The 26044-nt window shown below is 35.3% G+C and overlaps 4 protein-coding genes across 5 annotated transcripts in view; 3 read left to right on the top strand and 1 right to left on the bottom strand.

Annotated features, from left to right (window-relative positions):
• Positions 1-2725: 2725 nt before the first annotated feature.
• LOC116175142 lies at positions 2726-5927 on the bottom strand. 2 transcript variants are annotated; one of them, XM_031493252.1, is made up of 4 exons: positions 4216-5927; positions 3963-4166; positions 3637-3741; positions 2726-3575 (listed from the first exon to the last, which is right to left on the bottom strand). In XM_031493252.1, exons 1-4 carry the CDS (start codon positions 5657-5659, stop codon positions 2800-2802), a joined length of 2529 nt encoding a protein of 842 aa, XP_031349112.1. In that variant the 5' UTR covers positions 5660-5927; the 3' UTR covers positions 2726-2799. The 2 variants fall into 2 exon arrangements, with proteins under 2 accessions (XP_031349112.1, XP_031349113.1); XM_031493253.1 differs by having other exon boundaries at positions 3963-5927.
• Positions 5928-9267: 3340 nt separating this feature from the next.
• On the top strand, positions 9268-12932 carry LOC116174545. The gene is made up of 6 exons (XM_031492480.1): positions 9268-9336; positions 9389-9575; positions 9627-10086; positions 10197-10338; positions 11826-11958; positions 12851-12932. Exons 2-6 carry the CDS (start codon positions 9463-9465, stop codon positions 12930-12932), a joined length of 930 nt encoding a protein of 309 aa, XP_031348340.1. The 5' UTR covers positions 9268-9336; positions 9389-9462.
• A 5007-nt stretch (positions 12933-17939) lies between these two features.
• On the top strand, positions 17940-19210 carry LOC116174762. Its single transcript, XM_031492748.1, has 2 exons — positions 17940-17997; positions 18101-19210. Exons 1-2 carry the CDS (start codon positions 17976-17978, stop codon positions 19141-19143), a joined length of 1065 nt encoding a protein of 354 aa, XP_031348608.1. The 5' UTR covers positions 17940-17975; the 3' UTR covers positions 19144-19210.
• Positions 19211-21061: 1851 nt separating this feature from the next.
• Positions 21062-26044, top strand: part of LOC116174543 (transcription factor Adf-1-like) — a 14840-nt gene continuing 9857 nt past the window's right edge. Inside the window, exons 1-2 of the mRNA XM_031492479.1 lie at positions 21062-21392; positions 22388-23059. Of these exons, the coding sequence (XP_031348339.1) occupies positions 21209-21392; positions 22388-23059 (856 nt within the window). The 5' untranslated portion in view covers positions 21062-21208. The remainder of the gene's footprint in view (positions 21393-22387; positions 23060-26044) is intronic.

Raw genomic sequence — 26044 nt, 5'->3', positions numbered from 1 at the left:
ATGTTGTGCAAACAACATGTTATTATCGTGACGGGAGTACATGTAAGTAGGTTAGGCAATGTAATATGCATGTATGAGGACTACTGCGAAGTTAGCGAAGGTGAAATAAATGCGTGTATAACCAAAGCAGCGACTTTTATTCAGAATACTTGGTATCGGCTTTCCAGAGAGGTTGCGACTTTTGGGACGTGATTCTACAATTATTGGGCTATCTACCACGTCTGGGGCAACTGCTATAGGAGAATAAAATACTCTGAATATTTGACTTAATAATCCAAAAGCATTTTCTGTTACCCGACGAGCACGACATAATCGATAGTTAAATATTTCTTTTTGAGCATCCAGTCTGGCAACTCTTCTACAGTACAGTTTCATCATAAATGAATTTAAAGAAAATGCTTCGTCACCAATTAAAAAATATCTCCACATTTGTTCTAGGTAAACATTTCGATGAAGGAATGTTAAAAGTGTTGTTTGCAATTTTTTTCCCATCTCTGATTTTTGGAATATTCCATTGTCACCTTCTTTGCCATAGGAACCCACATCAATGGCAATAAATTTACAACTTGCGTGTACAATGGCCATTACCACAATGGAAAAGTAATTCTTATAATTGAAAAAAATAGACCCGCTATTTTTCGGCGCTTTGATGCGCACGTACATGTTTACCATCTATACTGCCAACACAATTTAGTATATTCCACATTTGCCAAAATTGTCAATAATGTCAATTTTCAATTTCAGCTTAATTCTATGAAAGATGAAGGGTCTATAATTATACCTATTTGTTTATTGAGAACGAATAGTGATACCATTACTCCTCTGAGAGAAGGTTGATTATTTTTCCTACAACCTTTGCACTCTCATAGGTGAATAATATTTTACTCTTTTACGTGAAGACTGCAAAAAGAAAGGTTGAAATTCGTTACCAATTAAACTAAGTACAAAGTTGAATTGCCTTTTACTTAACCGACAATAGCTTCTAAAAGTCTTCTCATCCTGAATAAATGTTTTTTATATTTTTTTATAAATAAGGAATAACTTCCTTCCCTAGATCTGTTTTTAAATAAAGGCAAAATGGATTTTCTTTTCTTTTTAACAAGTAACAATAATATTTCGTCCTCGTCATCATCTTCCATAAGTAATTCAAGTAACACATTTTTATCAATCACGTAATCAGACATATTTATTTACTGATGTAATTATTTAGCGAGCTTCACTTGAAACAACTGCTTCCTAGATTTACACTGCCGCTCATATTGTCGTCGCAATCGACAATGGTATAGCGACAAGCGGCACTGTCGTCTGTCGTGGTCGCCGTTTTCGGAATCATACCTTTATGCTACTTATCTCTTTGCTTCCAAAAATCGAAAAACTATTGCATCAACATTACTAGCTGATATGCGAACATACACAGAAATGATGTGTTCAAACTAGTAGAGGAGTTTTTCGTAGAAATCGGTATCATTTGATTAGTGCTCCGTATCATTTCACCTATACCCAAAGCCATAGAATCTAATGTTTTGGAAGATGTATAAGGATTGCTCAATCCCTTTACTTGTAATGTTGCCCGCGTTTAAGTCATATGTGACGTCACCAACGGACCTGGCTATCAGAATTGACAGTTATAATTCGCTATACTTATACTTATAACTGTGTGTATAAGTGTTCGCTATATTGCAACAAAAATGGACGCCGACGTGCAGTATTGGACTGTAATAACAATTTAGGGTCACATTTTACACTCAACTGGCGCTCATTTTAGCCAGTGTCAAAAAGAACTTCGAGAAATCGTTATTTTAAGATGGACAAAGTTTAAATAAACTGATTTAGCTGCAATTTCCATGAATGATGAAGAGCAAAAAAAAAAAAACAAAAAATGCAGGAAGAAATGGGTTCACGACATGTTGAGTGAAAAACCGAAGGAGAATTTGTAGCCTTGTAGACGATGAATGACAAGTGTTTCTAATTTAAACACCTACCTATAAAATCCATTTGGACGTATTAGAGCCACTTCTTACCAGGCGTTTTTTGAAGGGGCTGGTAGCGTGACCCCTTCACACGGTGCGATTTGCAGCGCCACAAGTAGCACGAAGCGATTTTCAGAAGCGCCTTCACGCACGTACCAATACAAGAAGGGGCCTCGTTTTTTTAAAAAATGGTGTCTGGTTTGAGGAGAGTTGATTTACGTGTATCATTTGCCTTAGTAAAGAGGGTACATATTTGTGCACTGATATTTTGTATATAAAGCTAAGTTTGTTATGTTTAAGATTGTTATTACTGATATGTGGGGGTTGTACCTTTGAAGGAAGGCGAAGCCGCATTAGGATAAACACTTCATATCACATCTAATCTTTTAAATGGCATATTTCACAAAAGGTTTGTTCGGTGGTCATCTTAGGGCTGCTTTAAGCAAGCAAAAGTAGCTGTCTCATGCTCAGAACATTATAAACGCATTGCTATTATTACTTGGAGTAGGTAACTAAATATTTTTGGAGCAAACTCTGTGAAACCACCGAGGGGGAAACCACTTCCTTAAAATTTGTACACCAGATTGAAAATGGAAATAATGAGAGGATTGAAGTGTGTAATGAAAGATTGAAATAATAATGAAAGAATGAAATCGTAAGAATTGAAAATGAAAATAATGACACGATTTAAATATGGAATGAAAGATTGAAAAGGTAATGAAGGAATGAAGTGAGATTTAAAATACGTAAATGGTAATTAATATATTGAAAACGTGTACAGTTTTTTTACACCTAATAAGTAGAAGTGTACTTACATAATGAATAACATTTACCGATTCATAATGTCCTTGTAAAGTTTTTCCACAGCAACTTTGTCACTTCTTTTTAAGTAAAAGGGGTCATTTCCATCTAAACAGACTGGCCCATAAAATATATACTCAATATTAGTATCATGTATGTCAGGCGTGCGTGGCCAAATAAATTTGTCTAAACTGTATTTTAAGTATTTCATTTGAAATAAATCATCTTTAACTTTTTCCACTACACGCCCGATGTACCATCCATCATTATATGCAACGGCATAGTAATGTTCAAGTTTGACATCATTAACCTCGGATTTACTTTGTACAATTTCTTCATCTTCTTCAAAAACCAACGTATCAGAATCTTCAGACTCTGCATATCTCATTTCTTCACAGCTATCATCTTCTGTGTTAGTCGAAGAATGTGGAGATAAATCTTTCCTAGGTCTTTTTCTCAGTGTCTTTTTATTTTTAAAACTAGCATTATGTTTGCTGTTATTATTTTCCGAGTTCTTTTCCCTACGCTTTTTATTTCCAACAAATCTTAATAATCGATCAGAACTTATCCTATCGATGTTCTTACTAAGTAGCCAGCATAAGGTAGTTTTTCGGATGTTTAATATTTTTCCATTTGCTTCATATTTTACACAAGGGTCGCAATCGTTGTTTTTCCTTCTGGCTTCTTTTTTCGCTTCGTTTTTACTGTAATCTTTCAAGTTCAGTTCACTTGTCCCTATTTCTTTGGAGAGTTTGGTTAAGTTTTCAAGAATATCTTCATCTCGATCTTCATTCTCACTCATATCTAAAATAAGAGGTATTATTTAATTACACTTTTTTAAATAAAATTTAATTACAGAAATTACCGTCACAATTATTTAAACCAGAAGAGTTGGGGATATCATACATGAAATCTGCTTCGTTCTCAGCTTCTTTTGAAGTATTTTCCTCAGGTTCGGAAGAAGTTAAATCTGAAATAAACATAAGCGATTAAACATATACACCGTTTTATTTATTAAAGATGTTTTTGAACTAATTTTTAATTGTTAATAAAATACATATAGTTGACAACCCGGGTAGACGGTAGATATACAAACTAAATTTAACTAAAACAGAATTCTAAAGTCAATCACTTTACAGAACCATCGATATCAGTATCATAACATGCATAACTAACGTTAGTTTTTCTTACCTGTTACATGTAATATAGACACTGTTTCCCATTCATTAGATTCAATGGTTATTCCAAGACTTTGAATATCATTCACTGCTGCTTGTTTGGCGTTGCTAACAATATCAGCAATCTCATTTATGGACGGAATGTATATAGTTTCTTCCATTGGAGTTTGACTTCCCATTTTACGAGTATTTTCTCTAGGAAAGTTTATTTCATCATCTAAAACGTTTGTGTAAGCACATTTTGTTATTAAGATAGACTAGATTACCGATTTCGGACATTATTTCGTTGATCTTATGAAACTTATGAAGGCGCTGAAGAATACCTAACATACTGAAATTTACAACTGTTGAAAAAGTTGAAGTCATAGATCGTGTAGCTCGAAACAATTTTTCACACGGCTGTGAACTCCATAACCATGGTTGGAAAAGGTGTGGTTCTGAGTAAAATTTTTGACAGGCCAGAATTAAAGCATGAGCATTTAGTTCAATGCAAGAATATGCGTTTAAGGTTATGAAATTGGTAGATAAATTTAGTGCTGAATGTGATCTGATAAAATGTCTCCATAGTCGCAAAAAGTTAACCGCATACCACATATAATAAATTCTATCGCAAACCTTCAAAGACTTTTCCAAAAATGAATCCAGTACGTATCTGATAACTTTTAAAAAGGCTACTGTTGCTTGGCTTTCTGCCACATATTTTGCTAGACACTCTTGAACTCTGGCATGTGATATTTTCTCCACCGACTCAAAATTCATGTTATCAGTTCCAGACAAATGGGTTTCACATAAGAGGTGTTGATCTTTTGATACAGTTTCTATTAAAGTTGCCAGATGGTCTTTTGATGCTATGTAGTTGCCAATAGTAAGGTTAATTTTTTTATTTAAAAAACAGTTTCTTAACTTGGTTCCTATATGAACAGTATCCTGAATATATAAAGGGTCAGTACTGTTTAATTTTGTTTGGAACCATGGAAAGTTGAGATTAATTTTGGGTATTTCAGTTCTAAATTTCATTGCTTTTAATAACCGTGTGTCACCATCCGACGAAAAACCGCATATTTCTATCCCGTTTTCAAGACAAACTTCAGTGATGTGTTTCCATCTATTGACTACTTCTTGACTCGTGAATCTATTATCAGTACTAAAGGCACACAAGCAAAAAGGGGGAGCATTAAATGCAAGTGGTTGAACTGTAATTATGTATGCATATTTTGATATACTACCGTTTTTAAAAGCATTAAATATATTTTGCGCAGTATCTGCTTTCCAGATTCCTTTTGGAATGCCGGATTTTTCGCATAATGGCAAGGTGAACCCGACCAAAACATTTTGATGTGCATTGTATTCAATTTTTCCTGATATTGCTGTCCCATCTTCCGATACCCATACCTTGCAAGGGTACTTATTTCTCAGTAAAAATTCTTTCAATTGGAATACTAATAACTTCCCTTCTTCGTGACTGATGTTAGTGTACAATTCTCTATGAACAGTTGTTACAGATGGTAGCGATCCGGCCAAATTTTTGGAAAGCACTTCATACAATAGCTTACCCCCAATCAAATAAATATATGTAGAAAATAGCTTCACAGTTGTATTGTACCTTTTTCCTTGATGTTTTTCATTGCAGTTTTTCCGATTATTGTATGCATTTTCTAACAATATTTTCATCAAATTACTAACATTTTTTAATTGTATATTTGAGGACATTTTTTCGCTAGGTTGTTTATAACTTAGTTGCTGGTAGATATTATCACAAGCTGCCAAAATGTTTGGATTTTCTTCGGATAGGATGCTACTAATCTTATCAAGCAACGGAAAGAAGTCTGTAATACTGGTATTATTGGTAGAAGACTCTCTCTTCCTCCGATTTCGTTCAACTCTTTGATATTTTAATTGTTTCCATTTCCCAAATGTAACTGATGGCTTAATGTTCGATTGTACGTTATCTTTTATTGTAGGCAACTGGGTAGAAATATTTGACCGGGGAACACAAATCGTATCAACGGATGTGTCCCCGGTTACAGAAAATCCTGTTGAGGTTCTCCCACTCCTTCAACTTGTTCAACCACCTCTTGTAGAATAATGGTAACATCATCGCTTTCGCCATCGCCATTTGCATCTGCCGGTAGAGTGTCTGCTTGTACATTTTCTTTTTGCTTTGATCTTTGATAGTTGTAAACTTCAGCCCTCGCTTCAGCCTCGACTTCAGCGGATGTACCAGGTTTAAAAGAAGTAGCCTCGGAAGTAGCTGATTCCGATTCGTTGTACTTGTTGAAATATTGGTGCAGAGTATTGAATCGCTGTTTCTTAGATTTGCTGTCATAGTGATTCCTAATATGCTTGAAAAAATTTGACAAGGTCCAGTAAGTCTTATTTTCCTTTATGGCATTCACAATTTTTATATCGGCTTTACAAAAGCTGCACGTCAGGTAAGCTATAGCGCAATTAACAGCACTTTGAGGAGTGGTATATACACGGATATTATAATCAATCTTTGAATCCAAATGACTAGAAATAATTTCTTTAATAGAGTCCTTGTTTGGAGGTAAGTTTTCTTTATATGATACCAACCATTTTAAACACATTTGTCTAATTTTTGTTTTTTCTTCTTTTTCATTTATTGTCTCGTTTGAGGAAGGTAGAGATAAAGGTGTTTGCGATTTTGAATTATCTGCACCACCTTCGGGGATATCATCTGGGCGAGCATCTGGGGTATCTAGTATTTTTGAGATTGTCTGCTTTTGACGTTTTGACTTAGGTTTTTGAACAGAATTTTTTTCAGAGTTTTTTGATGTATAGTAGTTAATCAGTTTAATAAGAAGTTTTTTATGTCCATCAACAATTTGAAAATTTTTAATGTTAGCGTAAAATATTCCAAAATATTTTTTTTTCTCCTCACTACTACAATTTTCCGGGAGTATCAAAGGCAGCACTGTTAAAGCAAAGTTTTCTAGCTTGGGAATATCGTCCTCAGCAAAAGCAGATATCGAAATTTCGTTATCAAACCCGAAAGCAGTCATTAGGTTTTTAAGATAGGGAGGGAAAATGATATTGGTTGTTTTTTCAATGTTTTGCCATATGCTGGTATCTCGGCTGGTATCTATATCCGACTCCATAACTAACGCGTGATTGTCAACAACACTGCAATATAAGAAACTGAATTAGATTTAAAACAATTTGATGAATCTCAATGATTGGCTTAAAAATCCACTTCAATTACTTTTTCCACAAGAATGTGGCAAAATTTGATAGCTTTGGACTAAGAAGGCGAATATTCGAGCGAATATTTAATTAAAAAAATGTTAAAAGGTTAAAAAGGTACGTAGGTAAGGAAATTTTCTGGCGCGCGCAATCAGAAGAGTCAAAATAGTTCGTTTCGCATTAAAAACTCGATAATATTAATAAAACAAACCGGAGGTCTCTATAAACTACATTTTTCTCCAAAATATTTGCTAAAAACATTGCTTTTGAAAAATAACTAAAAATGATATCCACATAGGTCGGTTTTAGATAAGTTATAACAATAACATAATATGCATTGCGCCAAAAAGCATAATCGTTGAGCGGTGATCTCAACGTAGGTATTATATTCAACGAAATATTTAATAAACAAATGTGCACGGTATGAAAGAAATGATTCATTCCGAAATACTTTATTATAGAACTATTTACGAGGGCATTTAGTAAAGAGTATATTGTTCCTTACCTTTCTATAAATAGATGTATCACATTACACTATTCACTGGCCACTAAAATCGACGAAAATATACTTGGTTTAACGTTAGCAATGTGCAAAGAACTGCAAAGTATAACGTACAGACTTCGATGTGCGTCAGCATTCAGCATTACCACCTCACACCTACTTCGTATGGCGATTTAAATCGAAACAATATTCGTTTTTGTAAATAATGAAACCGTTAATGAAAAATATTTATAACCGTAATAAGAAAAAATGAGGAAATGAAAAATAAATGAAGAGAATTAATAGAATGAACAGATTGAAAGTAATGAAACTGATAATGATAATATTGAAAGATTGAAAATGGAATGAAACTGGAATGAAAAATTCATGTACACCAAATTGAAAGAGTGGTTTCCCCCTCGAAACCACCAAATAAACCAAAATATTTATTTACATACCACACACATAAAAATCTGTTCTCTGTTTAAACTGATAGATGTATTTGATTTGGTAATCTTAAACAAAGGAAAATCATACTTCTTTTAAGAATAATTTCTTAAAACAAATGTTAACAAGTAATTGACGTTACACTAACTAAGTTTTAAATCATACATTTGAGCGGAATATAAATCATTTAAATTAAGTATACTTGTGCACTTGCTTTAAATACGGGAGTCGTATTGCAGGTAATATTGTAAGATATCAGTATGAATTTAGCGTACACTTATTTAAAGGAAAAGAAGTGGTGCAATATTTATTTTAAGAATGATGAATAAGAAAGTATTTGAATTAACCTTAAAGAGCATGATACACTTATCTCAAGCTTATATGGCGAAATTTTAACCACTACGCACAGTTAGTTCTCATTTCCATTTGCCTTTCTTGCCAGTGTTTATTTTGAAAACATGGATGACGATGTGCAAACGATATTAAAGTCTTGGGGATGTACGGAAGAAGTAACCAAAGTATTTGTGGGTAAGTAAAAAGATTCGTTATCATTTCATTATTCTTTCCCTAAAATAAATTTATTAATTTGAACTGTTATCATGGAATTGCAAATTTATAGTTTTTAGCGCATTTTTGGAAAAAGCGGTTATAGTCTCACTTTGTCCGGCTGGTGATCTCACTCTGGCGGCTGGCGCGAGTTCGTAATTTTCGTCTTTCGCATTTTTTTGTTTCTATGTCTTCAAATACCCGAGTTTTTAGCGCATTTTTGGAAAAAGTGCAGCTTATAGTCTCACTTTGGCTGTGTGTCTGCTGGCAATCTTTGAGATCTCGAAAACTACAATATATAGAGATTTCCGGTTTTTTGCGTTAGCTTTGTGCTTAAAAGTTATGTGCCCGCCGGGTGTTTATATTGTTGTAATCGGTAATGTCACTGATCTACACACCAAAAATGCGCTTAAGTCATGCGGCTACCCGCAGACTTTTTTTAACATGTTTTAACTATATTTGTAGATCAAGATATATGTTTTGAGGTTCTAAAAGACCTTACCATTGGAGATTTGAAGGAACTTATCCTCAATTCTCTGGGCATGAGAAAGTTGATCGAGGGGAAGTTATTGAAAATGAAAAATGAGGTATTAGGTTATCTAAGAGCATCTATATTGTTTTCTATCCAACTGTTTCTTAGGACAAAGAAAACCAACCTGTAAACGGAGATGATCAAAACACAGCTAATGCTTCTACAGTTACTATAAATGTAGACACTAACATGTCCGACACGAATACCGCTGATGATATTCAAATTTTAGACTTAAACACGTTTTTTACAGAAGTGCAAAGTTTTGCTGATTTTGATTTGTACACTCTGTTGCAAACAAGTCCCATGGGGAACAGTGTGGTAACATACTATCAAACACAAAAACAGCTAGATAACAAAAGACGAACGAGACTTGTTGATATAATCATAAAATACTTATATACTTATATAATAAGAAAGTGAGTTTCCGTAGAATGTAGCTATGTGTCCATTACCAATCTTTATTTTAGTCGCTTACGTCACGAAGAATATAACAAAATTACGGCAAAAATAATAACGTTATTTCCGACCGAAACAATGGGAATATATTATGTACCAGCTGTCAGGAAAAATGCGTCCCTTACAGGAAAACCCACTCCAGCTAGAGGGAAGCTTGTTGACAAAGTTAAAAATATGGTCTTCAACTTCGACGAAGCCACACCAAAAAGAAGAAAACGAAAACACGTAGACACTTCCGACAACGAAGCATCTACGAGTAACGCCGCGCAGTTATCACTAAAATTTAAACAAGAATTAAGCAATAATGAAGATTGGCAGTGGATGAAACACAATAATGAGCCCTGGACAGAAGTTTTGATAAGATGGGACAATACATATAACCTACGTCATGACACTTTAAACAAATGTTCAAATGTTTATGAATTCCTTGAGAACTGGACCATACTACAAGATCAACGTGCAGATGTACTGGTAAGTTGTAGTAGATATAGTTCTGTTCTAGGCAAATACGTACTCATGCAATCCCCAGTTTTGTTGGAGCATATGGCCCATCATATGTCAAATACAATTTTTTTTTTCAGATTAACCAAGATTTCAAAAAGGCTTTTCCAGGAAAAGAAATTAATTTGTTTACGAAATGGAAAACGTTTTTTGAAACGGTTAACCAAGTAAAAGGCAGGCCCAACGAGGATTTAATCGAATTAGCGAATGAAGATACTGATGGTAAGTTCTAAAGCAATATTTTTAGAGCGCTAGCAATTACCATTCATAGTACGTACTGTGTGATAAGCCCTATAAAATAGTTATTTCTCATTCGTATTCATATGTCTTCACTTTCACTGTAGAGATCTCGTAAACCGTAAGGGAATATACAAAGTTATATGCAGAATTTTATGCTGATTAATACTACTATAGTTACAGCCCAAACCGAACTCGAGGATCGTTCGATATTCTGTTCTATCGAATTTTTTTGTATATAATTCTGAAATTTGATCCATGGAGGATGGAGTATCTCTTTTCAGTAACATTCAATGTACCTTTAGTAGTATACATGTCATGCCCATATTGGTGCTCTTCCTTAGCACACCATCCAGCAATATGAAGTACCTACTAGCATTTTCCCGCGACTTTGTACGCCTCTTGATCCCTTTTTGCTGTTACCGTGCCCTGTTCCCGTGAAAATTTCGGAAAGTACTTTCGGAGTAGGTACGTCTTAACGCCTTAAAAAAAATTACGTTCTAAATATCAAGTCTATTTTCCGCAGTTTCGACTGTAAAACGTAAAAGCCCTTTTGTCTCGTTTTCGTAGCCCGATTCCGTCTGAATTTCAGGACGTGCTTCCGGAGTACACCTTAACGCCTTAAAAGAAACCTAAGTTATAAATGTCAAGTCTCCATCTTCCACGCAGTTTCGACTATAAAACGTAAAATCCCGTTTTTTCCCGTTCTCGTAGGAATTTTGGGAAATCCTTTCCCTACAATTCCTAAGGAACCTACATGCCAAATTTCAACTTTATACGCCCAGTACTTTCGGCTGAGCGTTGTCTGTCAGTCAGTAACGGAAGTTTTACATGTATTATTTAAATTGTACCTGTACAATGTATTGGGCACGATAGGATATGTGTAGGAAAGGAGAAGATATTGTAAACAATCTAACATATTTAGAAAAAAAACGCGTTGAATTTAAAGAATATGGGTCATTAAAGTTTCAAAAATTCCACCTTCGACTTCAATGCACTTTCTAATTCTTTTGACTGTACTACGTGTAGCTCTTCGGAGGTCGTCTTGAGGTTCTTTTATGAGGGCAGCACGATCAATTCGTTTCTTGTGTTTACTTTGCCTTTGTAAACTTCGCCTTTCAACCATCCCCACAGGCAAAAATCTAAAGGGGTAAGATTCTGGGACCTTGGTGGCCAAGAAACGTGACCATTTCTGCCGATCCATTTTCCGGGAAATGTAACATTTAAATGCTGTGTCACAAGACGACTAGAATGAGCAGGGACCCCGTCATGCTGGAATTTTTGAAAATCAACTAATGACCCATATCTCAGTAACCAATAAAAATAAGACACCTGGTAATAGGACATTTTTTGTTCGCATTTGTCTATACTATCGCCCACTAATATTTACCTTTCCTCGTGAATGACCCTGTATAATGACGCGCTGCTTCTCACAAAATGTCAAAAGCATTAACCTTATTTAAATTTTTCAGACATTATTTTCCTTAAGCAGTTGTTAAAATTGCCCCATCTGATTCCACCGAAAGGGCGGATGGTAACGAAATCCCACAAACACTGGAAATATTCAACACTTGAAGTAATAGATGCAATATGGTCCTGGCAAAGGTTAGTATACTTATTAGCATACGATCGCTAACGATGTTACCGTCAAAAACTTGCCTGAACTGAGAGATCTTGAATTCTTTTTAGATTTTATGCGATAATTCTTACATAATAACTGCAATAATTTTAAAGATCGCCACTTCACAATTCTTACATTTTAGTAGCACTCACTATATCATGGGTTTCAACATGTTATTCTGAATATTTCTAATTTGTAGATACCTGGAGACATAACAAAAGTTGTAGAGGAAAGACGGCAGCTGGCTGCATCTCGAAACCTAACCCTAACCCTTTTTTGCTGATAGAAGGATCCTCATTTGATCGCCCAGAAAATTTTTACATCATTTTGGACAAGGTTTTTTTACACATGAATAGTGAACAAAAGGCGTTTGACGCTCTTTTTAAGCTTTTCCACGTTTTTAACGCGCAGTATCCAGTACAGGCCCAATATATTTACACTCTTATACAGCAGTGCGTTTATAATATTGTTTTAGATTGTGACGCTTTGCCACCATATACCTTGGATATTGTAAACAAACTACGCGTTGTTAATGTATTAGATATACCAGAAGTTTAATATAACTATTACCCGTATTGTCAATTAAAGAGTAAATCTTATAAAATTTCCATTTAGGAGCTTCTATATTACATACAGAGCGTGCAGTACTTACACTACCAAATGAAGTGTGAAAGGTGTGGAAAAGACTATAGTAATTTTAAGAAATATTTCTTTCATCTTGAATATCTTCATAACATAACAAATCGTTTTGTTTGCCCAAAAACAAATTGTTATCGTGTGTTTCATACAAAACTATCTCTGAAGAAACATTTTAATAATGCTCACGAACACTTGACCACTGTTCTTGATCCCGCTTCTCCCTCTCTCTCTATTCAGGGTTCTGTACTGGCAGAAGAAGATCATTTGGATAGTTGTAATCCTAAAAGTGACCAACCAAATACCGAAGGTGAAAGAGTAGACAGTAACAAAATTTTCAATAAAACAATATATTCGGTAAATTACGTAGAAGAATTTCAAACTGCAATCTTAGCAGTGTTCAAAAAATTTATCTCTGCATTATATGACAATCTATCATTACCAAGAAATGCTATACAGGATCTCATTCTGTCTGTTCAAAGTTTACTACATATATATCTGTAGAACTGTTCAAAGAATTATTTGAAACTTTTTGTTCAAATGTAGTGCCTCCAAATGAATTTTCCGTTTTGAGTCAAATGCTGAACATTCTAAGCAATATTTTTAATACAGTCGACACGGAGTATAAAAGATTTTCATTTTTTGAAAAATCTGGCAATTTGATTAAACCCATTGAATATAAAATAGGAAACACTACAGAAGACAAAAGAATTGATGGTAAGACAGTATTAACATTAAAAAATAAAATAGGTTATTATGTTCCAATAAAAGAAACATTAAAGCGATTTTTAAATTTGCCTAACGTTTATAAATGTATACTAGACTATCAAATGACTTTGATTCAGAATTATACAGAAACTAACACTTTATCTAACTTAATACATGGCAGTGTATACCAAAATTTACTAAAGTCTCAAACGGAAAATAAAATAATATTTCCACTATTGCTATATTTTGATGATTTTGAAAGTGGAAATCCCCTTGGAAGTAAAGCGGGAAACTACAAGATAGGAGCATTATATTACACAATTGCAACAATTCCTCCAATTTATTTAGCAAGGTTAGAAAACATATTTTTGTCTACCATTTTTTATACTGGAGATAGGGCCCAATTTGGAAACACATCGACATTTGGTAATTTAATTGATGAACTTAAAAATCTTGAAGCAAATGGAATTACTATAAGCACTGAATCAGGCATTGATCATGTATACTTTTCAGTTATTTGTATAATTGGTGATAATTTAGGACTGCATACCATCTTAGGTTGCGTGGAAAGTTTCTCTGCAGCATCGTATTGTCGTTTTTGTACAACAATACGAACAGATGCTGAAACACAAACTGTTGAAAACCAATATTCCGTTCGAGATGTTAAGGATTACGACAATCACTTATTGCAAAATGTGGGCTTAAAAGAACATTGTATTTTTAATCAACTTGGTACCTTTCACATTTACAATAACTTATCATGTGATATTATGCACGACTTATACGAAGGCGTACATAGGTATGACATGGCATTAATTACATCTCATCTTATAGCTTCTGGATATTTCACCCTAGATTTATTTAACTCTAGAGTACAATATCATACTTATGAACGATTTGAGAAAAATATTCCTCCGGTAGTTAAAAAACAGCACTTAGATAAAGGAAGTATAATTTTTTCGGCCTCAGAAATGAAAACATTTGTAGAAAATTATAGGTTTTATGTTGGCGATTTAGTTCCCGAAGGTAACCCAATTTGGAATTTTTATTTAAATTTGTTGGAAATAACTCACATCGTCTGTAGTCCAACAATGTCCTCTGCAACCATGGAGTTATTGAACCATAAGGTGGAAGAACATCATTCACTATATTTATCGCTATTTAATAAAACACTGAAACCTAAGCACCATTTTCTCTTACATTACAGTCGAGTAATATCGAAGATGGGACCTCCTATATTCTTATCTAGCATGAGATTTGAAGGAAAACACCGAGATTTTAAATCAACATGTCACTATTCAAGGTGTACTAAAAATGTACCGTTGACTTTAGCTATGAGAATGCAGCTTAAAAATTGCTACCGATTTATGTCAGAGAAGGGACTTATCGACATTGAAATACAAGGTCCAGTCAATGAATTTCCCTCCTTAAGTTCGTCAATCAATATCGTTAAACAAGATTTTTTTTGTGTTGATTGGTATGAAATAAACGGAATTAGATATGAATGTAATAAGAGCGTGTTACTCTATGAAAGTACCATAGAAGCTCCTAAATTTTGTATGATTCGAAATATATTAATCAATAAATTGGAATCAAAGTCTATATCATTCTATTGTCAAGAGTTACTGAACCAGCGTTACAGTAATCATTTTCAAGCATATGAAGTTAAATCGAAAGCTGCCTATCTCTTGGTTGGCTTAACACGTTAACTGCCATACGACGACCGGGCCGTCGTATTATGTTTGGAGTCTAAATGAGGTTTCAAATGTGCTGGCTTCCCAACTGTCGATGCTAAACACTTTGGTTGGCCCACAGAAATGATTCACAGCGAATTGCAATAGTACGACCGCCGGTTGTCGTAACGGCTTGATAGGGGTAACAATAAATAAGCAATTGTTAAAAATAAGTTTTATTCATAATAAACAACCAAAGATACTGTTCTTATTAACTTAAAAATAAAATAACAAACAAAACATAATAAAAAAATCACTTTTAAAGTTTGTTTTAGTTTTCTAAATGAATTTTAACAAAACAATTTGAACACATTGCAGGTTTTTCTGGGCAGTGGCCGCAGTAAGTTGTCACTCTGGGTGTCACTGATGCTTTATCTGCTTCACGACTTCCTTTTTCTTCGCGATTTTTTGCGTAACATGGTCCGCAACGTTTTCTAATTTTTCGGTTTCTGTGGTCTACTTCTTCAATTACCTCTAATTTGTGCTTCGTTGTAGTGAAGTTCACATTTTCACGTTTGTCTGTAAGTTCGAGTAAGCTTTCAACCAATGATTCTTTGAAAGAAGTAACAGATATTTTCTTTTTGCAAATAGTATTGTAAATTATGCGAGCGTTAATTACAGATGTACCGAAAATGAGTTCCATTGCCACTTTGTGATACCATTTCACAGACTTTCGCACCACACTCGAGTAGCTTGACAATTGATCCGATAAATCAATTCCTGCTTTCCCTGCGTTATAATCTTGCACTATTGTCGGTTTTCTAATATCTTCTTTTTTTCTATTTTGTTTTCCTGTACCAGTAATTTCTATTGTATGCTTTGTTGATAGCATAAGCACGTCGCGCTTATCTTTCCACTTCACTATTGAGATACCTCTGCCATTATGCATTCCGGTAATTTCGTTTCTATTCAACTTTTTGTTTACAACTTCCTTTGGTATGCCCCTTCGATTTCGTCTTAGAGTCCCGGTTAAGTGAGTATTTTTATCTAATAAATGATTGGCTAATCCCACAGATGTATAAAAATTATCTGTGATGAATATACGTCCTTGACCTAAATATTTTTCGCCTAATTTGAGGACTACGTTTGTGGATAATGAGTCACTCTTCAACATTTTGTCACTTTTCCCTTCATAAACTTGAATGCCGTAAGTGTATCCTGCAGTATCGCAAATTTTAAATAATTTAACACCATACTTATGCCGTTTGCCAGGAATATATTGGCGAAAAGGCAGTCGTCCTCTAAATGGCACCATGGTCTCATCAACACAGAGGAACTCTCCAGGTATCTTATGGTGTTGGAATAAGGATTCAAGTTTATTTTTCAAAGAAGTTATTTTGTGAAGGCGGTCACCATGAGCTTCTTCATTATTAGCAAAATGCCACATAGTCAGCATTATTTCAAATCTGTTACGTGACATTGTTTTTGAAGCAACATTGTTTTTGTATATAATTCTGGTGCTCCAGTAGTCACTCAGTTTTGGATATCGAACTAGTCCCATCCACAGGAGGAGTCCAAAAAATTTCTTCATTTCGTTTGAATCTGTATTTTTCCATTGGTTTAATCGACTATGTCTACTGATTGTTTTGGACACTAAGTGGGCGGCCATAACGAAGCACCGCACTTAGCATTGTACCTTAGCATCCGTGTGCTAAGCAAATTTAACTATTGAATTCAATGCGTGCGGCCATACCGGCGCACCGCCCCTCGCTTCGCATCGCCCTTGTACATAGGTGCATCGCACAGTAAATTGAGCTTAGTATTTTTCGGAGCCTCGCACATGGTCGTTTGTTTTGTTTTAAAAATTATTAGCGGGATGGATAAGGATAAATTAATTACCAGTGTGTTTACCAGGGAGGCGATCTGGAGCAAAAATAGTAGAAATCATCATAATTCGATATTATTATCGAAGTTGTGGAAAGAGGTGGCTGAGGAATGCAATACAACAGGTAAATATAAGTTTATTTATTTATAAAAAGGATGGTACATATTAAGTTTTACGGATTATTACATAAATAAGCTTTAAAATTATCTCGTACTACTTTTGCTTCATTATTAAGTCTTCCTGCGGGTGCTTGTCTATTTTCGTTTTGAAAGACAAATTGAGTTTCTTTCAAATTATGTTCTATTCCTTCTTTATCAATAATTACATTATGTAAAATGCAAATTGCCTTAATAATGTTATCTGCATGTCCAGGATGGGTCAATATAGGTTTATCTAAAATTTGCCATTTTGATCTCAGAATTCCAAAGGCACATTCCACAGTTCGTCTCGCACAGGACAAACGTTTATTAAAATATTCCTTATCTGCATTTAATTCTTGTTTTCTATATGGTTTAAGTAAATGCTTCATTAGTGGGTATGCTTCGTCGGCTATTATTACATGTGGCATAATTAAATCGGAATTTGGAAAAGCTGTATCTCCAGGCAAATTAAGGGTTTGTGTGGTCAATTTTTTATATAAAGCAGAAGCTTGAAATGTACCACCATCGCTCTGTTTGCCATAACCGCCAACGTCAATATTGATAAACTTGTAGTTTGCATCAACAAGTGCTTGAAGTACAATTGAAAAGAAACCTTTATAATTAAAATACATTGATCCAGAATTATTTGGGCAATGCATACGGATGTGTTTACCGTCTAGCGCTCCAACACAGTTGGGAAAGTTCCAAATTTCGTAGAAGTCTATTGCTATTTTTCTAAAATCTTCTTGAGATGGAACAGGCATGAATTTCATATAAAGAGATCCAAATGTGTTCTGAAATTTCCGAAACAATATTTGCTACTGTAGTTTTACCCATTCGAAATGAGAAAGCTAAGCTTCTAAATGAAATACCAGTGGAGAAATATCTGAAAGAAAAAAATATATATATATGTACAGGGTGTTTTTATTTTATGTGATATAAAAGCTTGTCGTGGGAATATGTTTTTCTTTACAAGTAATTGTAAGTAGAAATGTATCTATTTTTACAAGATTTTTTATAAAAGAAATTTTAACAGAACAACTGAAGGTTAATACTAATAACATATTTTTTTTTCTCTTTTCAGTTACGCTTGCAAAATCACACTGGAAACGACTCAGGGAAACTTTTAAAAAGAAACTGCTAGAAATGCCATCGAAGCGTTCAGGGGATGGAGTTGAAGACGATGACAGTGAACATTCGGATTGGCCATATTTTCAGTCACTCCTTTTTTTAAAAGATCAATGTTTACCTAGGCAATCTACAGGAAATTTTGATACAATTGAAACTGAGACTTTTGAAGAAACTGAGGTGGACCACGTAGCAAACAGCACAGACGAATTTACCAGCGAGGTAGAATCACAGCCTACCACACCCCATTCGGCACAAATTTCTCGCTCATCGACTCCACTTTCACCTTCGGCTACTGCATTACCCAAAAAGATGAAAACCCAAAAAGTAGGAAAAATAACTGATACAATCGGGGAAGGTTTATTAAAGGCAGAACAAGAAAAAATTGCTTACTTAAAAAAAAGGGAGGAAAATCGGTTCAAAAAGGAAATGGATGAAGACGAATCATTTTTTAACAGTTTACTTCCGTATGTAAGAGTATTCAACCCTAGGCAAAAAATAAAGTTTCGCATAGCAGTTATGAAATTACTGGAGGAAGAAATTCCTGGACCATCCAATAGGCCACATTCTTCGCAAAGTTTCACTCCTGTTCAGCATCATGTTTATGAAAATTCTCAACGGAGCATTCAGTTATTAAACAATGAGGTTCCTCCTGGACCCTCATTTACGTCACATACTTTGCCACGATCTAATCCTGTTCGTCGTGTTCAGGAAAAGTCTCAACAGAAGATTCAGTTATTAAACATTGATGTTTCTTCTGGACCATCACCTACGACACCTACTTTATTGACACTGCAACCTCGGTATTTACATGAAAACTCTGAACAGAACATGCAGTTATCGAACAACGAAATTTCTGGACATACTTGGCATACCTCTACTTCTACTCAGTCCTATCATGATAGTTCCGAACGAAACATCATTCCCGATAATCATCACCAACGTGACATCTCGTCCCAGCAACCCTTTTCTACCAATAACGCAAATTGGGATCAATAGAAATACAAAGGTGGAAAGGAAAAATGTATAAATAATATGAAGTTAAATATAATGTTTAAAGTTTTTGCTAATAGCAATGTTATTACTAATAAAACATTTTATAAAACTTACCGCAGTGTTAGCATTAACCTTTCTTCAACTGCTATTGGTTGAGCGCATGACAGTTCTTCCAAGATAGGTTTACTTTATTCTCTATTTTACTTAATACATAATCAAATGTCTTAATATTCATTCGCATGTACTCGAAAAAACGTCGACCATCTTTTCTTAAATCCTTGTAAAGGTGATGGAATTCTCCAAAGTAACTTCGTTTTTTATTTAGAGGGTGTACTGACATCCTTGGTTTATTTTTAATTAAATACCACTTTGTTAAGTTAGAATCTAATAAAATATCATCCTCATCTGACGATGATGAGGCCATGTTTAAAAGTAAAAACAAATTACTACGGAAAACGTACTGTGCGCTGTGCGCCAACGTGGACACTTGTCGGCAATGCTCTGTGCGAGGCAGAGGCGATACTATGGTATAGGCTTAGTGCGGTGCGCCGTTGTGGCCGCACCCTTAGTGGGCGTTCACAACGGCGCACCGCACATCGCACTGCACTTAGCATCGTACATAGCATCGACCGGGTCGAGGCGAATAAAAGCATACATTTAAATGCACATGTTCATAACGAAGCATCGCACATCGCACGCCCAATGTTGGATGCTATGTTAAATGAGCTTAGTATTTTGCATAAGCATCGTATGGGTTGCACGATGTGAATGGACAAGGAAAAGTTAATAACTTTAGTATTCTCAAGAGAGGGTATATGGAATAAGCGTCATAAACATCATCATAATAGCTTTATGGATGAACAGTATCCTTTTCTCACATTTTCAATGTACCACAAGTGCAATGGATTATTCAGAAGAATTAATTCTTCATCTGAAGAAGATTCGGAATAATTCGCCATGATACACGCGAGACGTTTCGAGCAAAACTATCGAGGCGATGCTCCAAACTTCTTTGCAGTGCCCCAACGTGAACATATCCATACCATGCTAAGTGCAGTGCGATGTGCGGTGCGCCGTTGTGAACGCGCACTAACACTTGGGCAGCATACATGTTAGTTTGATTCACAATGTTATCGATAACATCCTCGGTAATAAACAATTCGAAAAATTTTATAGGCAACTCACTTTCACGTAAAGAAACAAATTGAATTCCTTCATCAAAAGTTTGATCAAACTGTTGATGGGGTACAGGGCACCTAGGGTTAATGACCTTCCACTGATTATACGCCTCCGTAGGCGCTAAAACTGCAGGATCAATTGAATCCTCATCATTATCTTGATCACTATCAGAATTGTTTTCAATATCAAGCACATTCTGGTACAGGAGCTAGGAATTATCCACATTCGACTCCAAGTCACTTTCATTTGCAGAATAATTTGGATCTGCTAGGGAATCATCGCTATCAAAATCTTCATCGCTTGACGAGTTTCCATAAAAACTTCGCACAGGAATCGAATTGAATTCATCCATTTCGAATTTGCTTTCTTTGCAATGAGAACGCGTGGACGTAGGTACTGCACGGTATTCTAACACGACTGTCTACAGCAAGCGTGCTGACACAACAGCTTCCTCCTACTCCTACTTATATCATCTCATAACATGACGCACTATGGAACGCGACGGCCGGCGGTCGTATGGCGTCCTAAGAAAATTTTGATTTCTCTCACGCCAAACGACGTCCGGCCGTCGTATGTAATTATCACATAATGTTAATTAATTTAGTGTTTTTAGAGCATTTGAAATACTTAGGGATAAAATACAAGATAGTACAGCTAAGTTTTGAACCATGGCTCAGCCACTAATTTCATATCAATATATGGGTGGCAGTTAACGTGTTAAGAGATCTTAAGTGGGCGGACATAACGGAGCGCCGACCATCGCTCCGACCATAGCATAGCACCATAGCATCGATCACAAAAAAAAACATTCAGTGCTTTTAAATGTTAGCGGTCATATTGGCGCCTCGACCCCCGCTCCGCTCATAGGTCTGAGCCAGGCCCTGGTACCATGGAATTGAGCTTAGTATTTTTTCGACCGTCGACCATCGCTCACGCAATGGTAGATAAAGAAAAATTAATCGGGCTTGTATTTGTCCGAGAGGCTATATGGAACAAAAAAAATAAATATCATCACAATTGCGTAATTTTAAATAAATTGTGGAAGGAAGTTGCAGAGGGGTGTGGTGTACCAGGTAAGTAATTATATTATAGCTGTTTTACTTAATATTTATTAGTTGTTTTGCATAAAATAAGTTTGAAAACCATCTCGTACAGCTTTTGCTTCGTCATTAAACCTTCCACCGATGTTTCGTTGGTTAGGCACATGGTTGTAAATTTGAAATTCCTGTAGGTTGTGTTCCATGCCCTCCATATCAATGATTACATTATGTAATATACAGATTGCTTTTATAATTTTGTCCGCTATCTTGACATCAGTCAGAATTGGTTTATCCAAAATTTGCCATTTAGCTCGCAATATACCAAAGGCACATTCTACCGTACGCCTTGCACGAGATAGACGTTTATTAAACATTTCTTTTCCAGGATTTAAATCTTGCTTGCTATAGGGTTTAAGCAAATTTTTCATTAATGGGTAAGCTTCATCAGCGATTATAACATACGGCAGTTTTAAATTCGAATTAGGAAGTTTACTGCTTTTTGGAATATTCAGAGTGCCTTGTACCATTTTTTTGTATAATAGAGAAGCCTTAAATGTACCGCCATCGCTTTGCTTTCCGTAACCTCCAACGTCAATGTTGATAAATCTATAATTTGCGTCTACTAATGCTTGAAGGACAATTGAAAAATATCCCTTGTAATTAAAAAACATTGAACCAGAGTCTCTAGGGCATCGTAAACGGATGTGTTTCCCATCTAGAGCTCCTAAACAATTTGGGAAATTCCAAATATTGTAAAAATCGTTAGCGATGTTTTTAAAATTCTCTTGCGAGGGAACGGGCATATGTTTCTCATAAAGGACGTCCCATAAACGTTGTGTAACTTCTATTACAATTTTTCTAACCGTACTTTTCCCCATTCGGAATGAAAAGGCTAAACTTCTGAAGGACAATCCGGTGGAAAAAAATCTAAAAAAGATGTAAGGTGTTAGAAGGTTAGGAACATATTTTTTAGTTTTTATAAGATTTCATGTATTAAACAATAAAACCCCGTTATGTTATCTTTTCAGCGACATCCGCAAAAGCTCAGTGGAAAAGGCTTCGACAAACGTTCATAAAAAAGCTATCAGAGCAACCCGTTAAAAGGTCTGGTGATGGAGTGGAGGACGACACTGAAACGTCTGATTGGCCATTTTTCAAGTCCTTATTATTTTTAAAAGATTCTTGTGCGCCTAGGAAAACGGAAGGCAATTTTAGTAACGAAGAAGATCAAAGTGGAGAGGATACTGGCGATGAAAGTTCATCCCAAGCTCCATCGTCCGTCACCGAGTCAGTTCCTTTATCTACACCAGCGTCGCCAAGAAGTTCGCCAACACCAGTAACGAAAAAAGTTAAAACCCAAAGGTCTAGCAAAAAGGACCACATTGGTGAAGCCTTAATTATAGCCGAACGAGAGAAAATTGAATATCTAAAAAGGAGAGAAGAGAATAGAAAAAGTAAAGAGGCAATGATTGAATTAAATTCAGTAAGAAAAGAGCTAGATGAGGACGAATCTTTTTTTAAAAGCATTTTGCCACACGTACGACTGTTTTCTCCAAAAAGAAAAATGCAATTTCGTATTAAAGTACTTCAACTAGTACATGATTCAATTGAAGCAAATCCACCTAGGGACGAACCGCACATAACAGAACTAGTTCCACAAAATCAACCTTCATCATCAAATCCAAAGCACTCCTCGTTAAGTATTCCTTCAGAAATGTTTTTTAGTGATCTTAGAGAAGAACAGAACCAGAATGCCTACCTTAATAATATGTATCCTACTCAATTTTAGATAAGTGTACTTTGTATTTTTTTAATAAATAAACTTTTTGTATATGTACTTACCTCAAGGTTAGCATCAGTTGTTCTTCCGTTCCTATTGGCTGAGAGTGGCAATTTTGGTATGATTTTTCTAAGCTATCTCCAAATTTACTTAAAATATAATCGAATGTACTAATTGCCATTCTCATATATTCAAAAAAACGAGCTGAATCATTTCTTAAATCTCTATAGAGATGATGGAATTCACCATACCGAAAACGCTTCTTATTTAAAGGATGAACCCTTCTTTTTTGGGATTTTTTATATATGTACCACGTTTTAGCACTTGACTCTGGTAAAACGTCATCATCATCAGACGAAGATATTAACACATCCATGTTTATGACGCTCATTTTAACGCTTTAAACTGAAATGCAAATGTCGAGATCGAGGCCTCAATGTGACCACCTAAGCGCTATGGTCGGAGCGAAGGTCCCAGGTACCATGCTTTGGTCGGAGCAATGCTCCTGTGCGAGGGTCCTCGTTATGTCCGTACCCTTTTCCCAACTATAATTCATACATTAGGAAATGGTAATGTTTATGTCTCATCGCTAACATAATATAGACCATTCGCACCTTAGTATGCAGTATGGGGCTTATGGAGAAACAGTACATGCTTGCCAAACTTATTATAGGATCGATTACTGCACCGTAAAACGGTAGTTTAGACACTATTTATTACTTTTTAACCTAACCTCAGAACTCAAAAAGGTAAATTAATAACAAGTTGTAATTGTTTGTCAAATGTGGCCGAGAACAGCTTGTATTTATTAAGTCCCCAAAAATTTACAAATGTACAGTATACATATTATAGTCACTGGAATCGAATTGAAATTCATCGGAAGATGACTGCGACACTTGAATTATAAATTCTTCAACATCATCTTGAAGATAATCTGCTGCCCACATGTCATCTTCGATAGTTTTCACGTGATTGACATAATGTTGCCAATTTTGAACCGTAACTTGTGAATAACCCATTTTTATTAATTCTTCCATGTCCTTTATTTTAAATGTTTTGTTATTCATTTTGATATGATGTTTAACTTGAGCCCACACCATTTCAATGGGATTTCATTCACAATGGTATGGAGGTAAACGGAGAATCTCGTAACCTTTTTCTTGTGCAATAACATCAAGCTTATTTTTGTCGTAGTGATGCCGAACATGCGCAACAGAAGCCAGTAGGTCCCGTTTTAATGGATTTTCTTCAATCGGTACATTTTTCTCACGAAGCCAATCTATAATGTGTTCTTTTCTCCACGACATTGTTGGTATCTTCTCCAACTTTCTACTGTGGTACGAGGCATTGTCAATAACAATGACTGAATTCGGTGGCACATTTGGTAGAAGCTGTTCAAAAAACCACTTTTCATAAGTGCCTGCATCCATTTCGTTGTGTGCATCAGCAGTGTTCTTTTTGCAGAGAAAAGTCAGTTCCGCGCCCGGAATAAAACCATTATCACCACCAGCATGTACTAACGCAAAGCGAGGCCCTAGACCAGTGGGTGATTTTAAACCTGTACTGAATGCCTGACGATTGCTTTCAACGGTGGTGTCATGCCACGCCCTGCTCACCGAATGACCAATGTTAACCCATGACTCATCCGTATACACAATATTTTTACCTAAAATATAAATATTATGTAACTTGCAATTAAATATAATAAAAAGATTAAGCACCTTCTTCTCTCAACTTCCTGATGCGACGTAGGTATTTATGTCTCCATCGTATAATATCATCCCGTTCAATAAGGATACTTTTGCGGCCAACCTTCTTAAATTCAAAACCCATATCTTTCAAGAGATTGAATAATGTGGTGCGTTTAAAGTTGGGTCATTTACGGAAGCTAAGATGCTGTTCATAGTTGGTGGAATATTTGTAATGAAGAAGTTATGCACTTTACGTCGAATAACTGATTGCACATTTTCATCATACACATGAAGACGATCATTGCTTTGTTTCCCTTTTCTTTGCTTGCGTTTTTTCGGGCTTGATACACCTTCGTTTCCGTCTTCCTTTTTAATGGCATAGATGCTCCGTTCAGAACAACATAAAGCTTTACTTGCTTCTGTCACAGCTGCAGTAACGTTCATCGTTCCCGAGAAATAGTTCAGCACGTTGATAATGAGGTGTTTCTCCTTCCGGCTAAAACACTCTCCTTTATGGCGTTTCACATTAGCAGATCCTGCTTCAGCTTCGGCTTCCATTTAATGGGATATTCTAAAAAGATGAAATCAAATAACGGTTCTACAAGAACACTCAAAGTTACCTTGTATATAAAGTACGAGATGGAGGCGTTCTTAAAAGAAGGATTTTTAAAGCAATGAGACAATAAAATGTGTTAAATACGAAAGACAAAAACGAACCACACACGTAATGACAATACAAGAAGATTTGACGTTATATTTTGTTTTAAAGCTTAAATTCAATCATATGTAAGTTTGGCATCATTACGGTAAGGAATAAGGATAGCGTTATTGAAGAATGACGCAAATTAGTAAAGGAGGGATATAGTCCATAAGACCCCATACTGCATACTAAGGTGCGAATGCTCTATAGGTATGTAGTTACTTCTTCCTCACTCTTCATATCGTTATTTTTTGTTTACTTTTTTAATATTTAATTAAGGATAAACATGTTTTTTCTGTCTCACTGTTAGAACTGTAGGTAATAAATTAAGGCATGTATATAGTCTCTAGTTTTCAAATATATTTGCTATTATTATATTCAAGGCACTGATGTTTAACTTTGTTTTTTACCTACCACCACAGGACCACATACAAACCTCTCAGTAAAGTTGTGATAATTGCTGTTATGGCGTGCAAATTTAATTCCATTAATTCAATCCATTTCTGTTTTGCAA

The sequence above is a fragment of the Photinus pyralis genome, unplaced genomic scaffold, assembly GCF_008802855.1.
Source record: "Photinus pyralis isolate 1611_PpyrPB1 unplaced genomic scaffold, Ppyr1.3 Ppyr1.4_LG6, whole genome shotgun sequence".
Classification (NCBI taxonomy): Eukaryota; Metazoa; Arthropoda; class Insecta; order Coleoptera; family Lampyridae; genus Photinus; species Photinus pyralis.
This window is presented reverse-complemented; position numbering and strand designations above follow the sequence as displayed.

Coding starts and splice junctions, on each gene's coding strand:
- LOC116175142 (XM_031493252.1), bottom strand. CDS start 5,659: ATGTCCTCAAATATACAATTAAAAAATGTTAGTAATTTGATGAAAATA. Junction 3,742..3,962: donor GTCTATATTACATGTAACAG/GTAAGAAAAACT, acceptor TGTTTATTTCAG/ATTTAACTTCTTCCGAACCT. Junction 3,576..3,636: donor TGGTTTAAATAATTGTGACG/GTAATTTCTGTA, acceptor CTCTTATTTTAG/ATATGAGTGAGAATGAAGAT.
- LOC116174545 (XM_031492480.1), top strand. CDS start 9,463: ATGGGGAACAGTGTGGTAACATACTATCAAACACAAAAACAGCTAGAT. Junction 10,087..10,196: donor ATCAACGTGCAGATGTACTG/GTAAGTTGTAGT, acceptor TTTTTTTTTCAG/ATTAACCAAGATTTCAAAAA. Junction 11,959..12,850: donor GCAATATGGTCCTGGCAAAG/GTTAGTATACTT, acceptor CTCTCTATTCAG/GGTTCTGTACTGGCAGAAGA.
- LOC116174762 (XM_031492748.1), top strand. CDS start 17,976: ATGTTTTTCTTTACAAGTAATT. Junction 17,998..18,100: donor GTTTTTCTTTACAAGTAATT/GTAAGTAGAAAT, acceptor TTCTCTTTTCAG/TTACGCTTGCAAAATCACAC.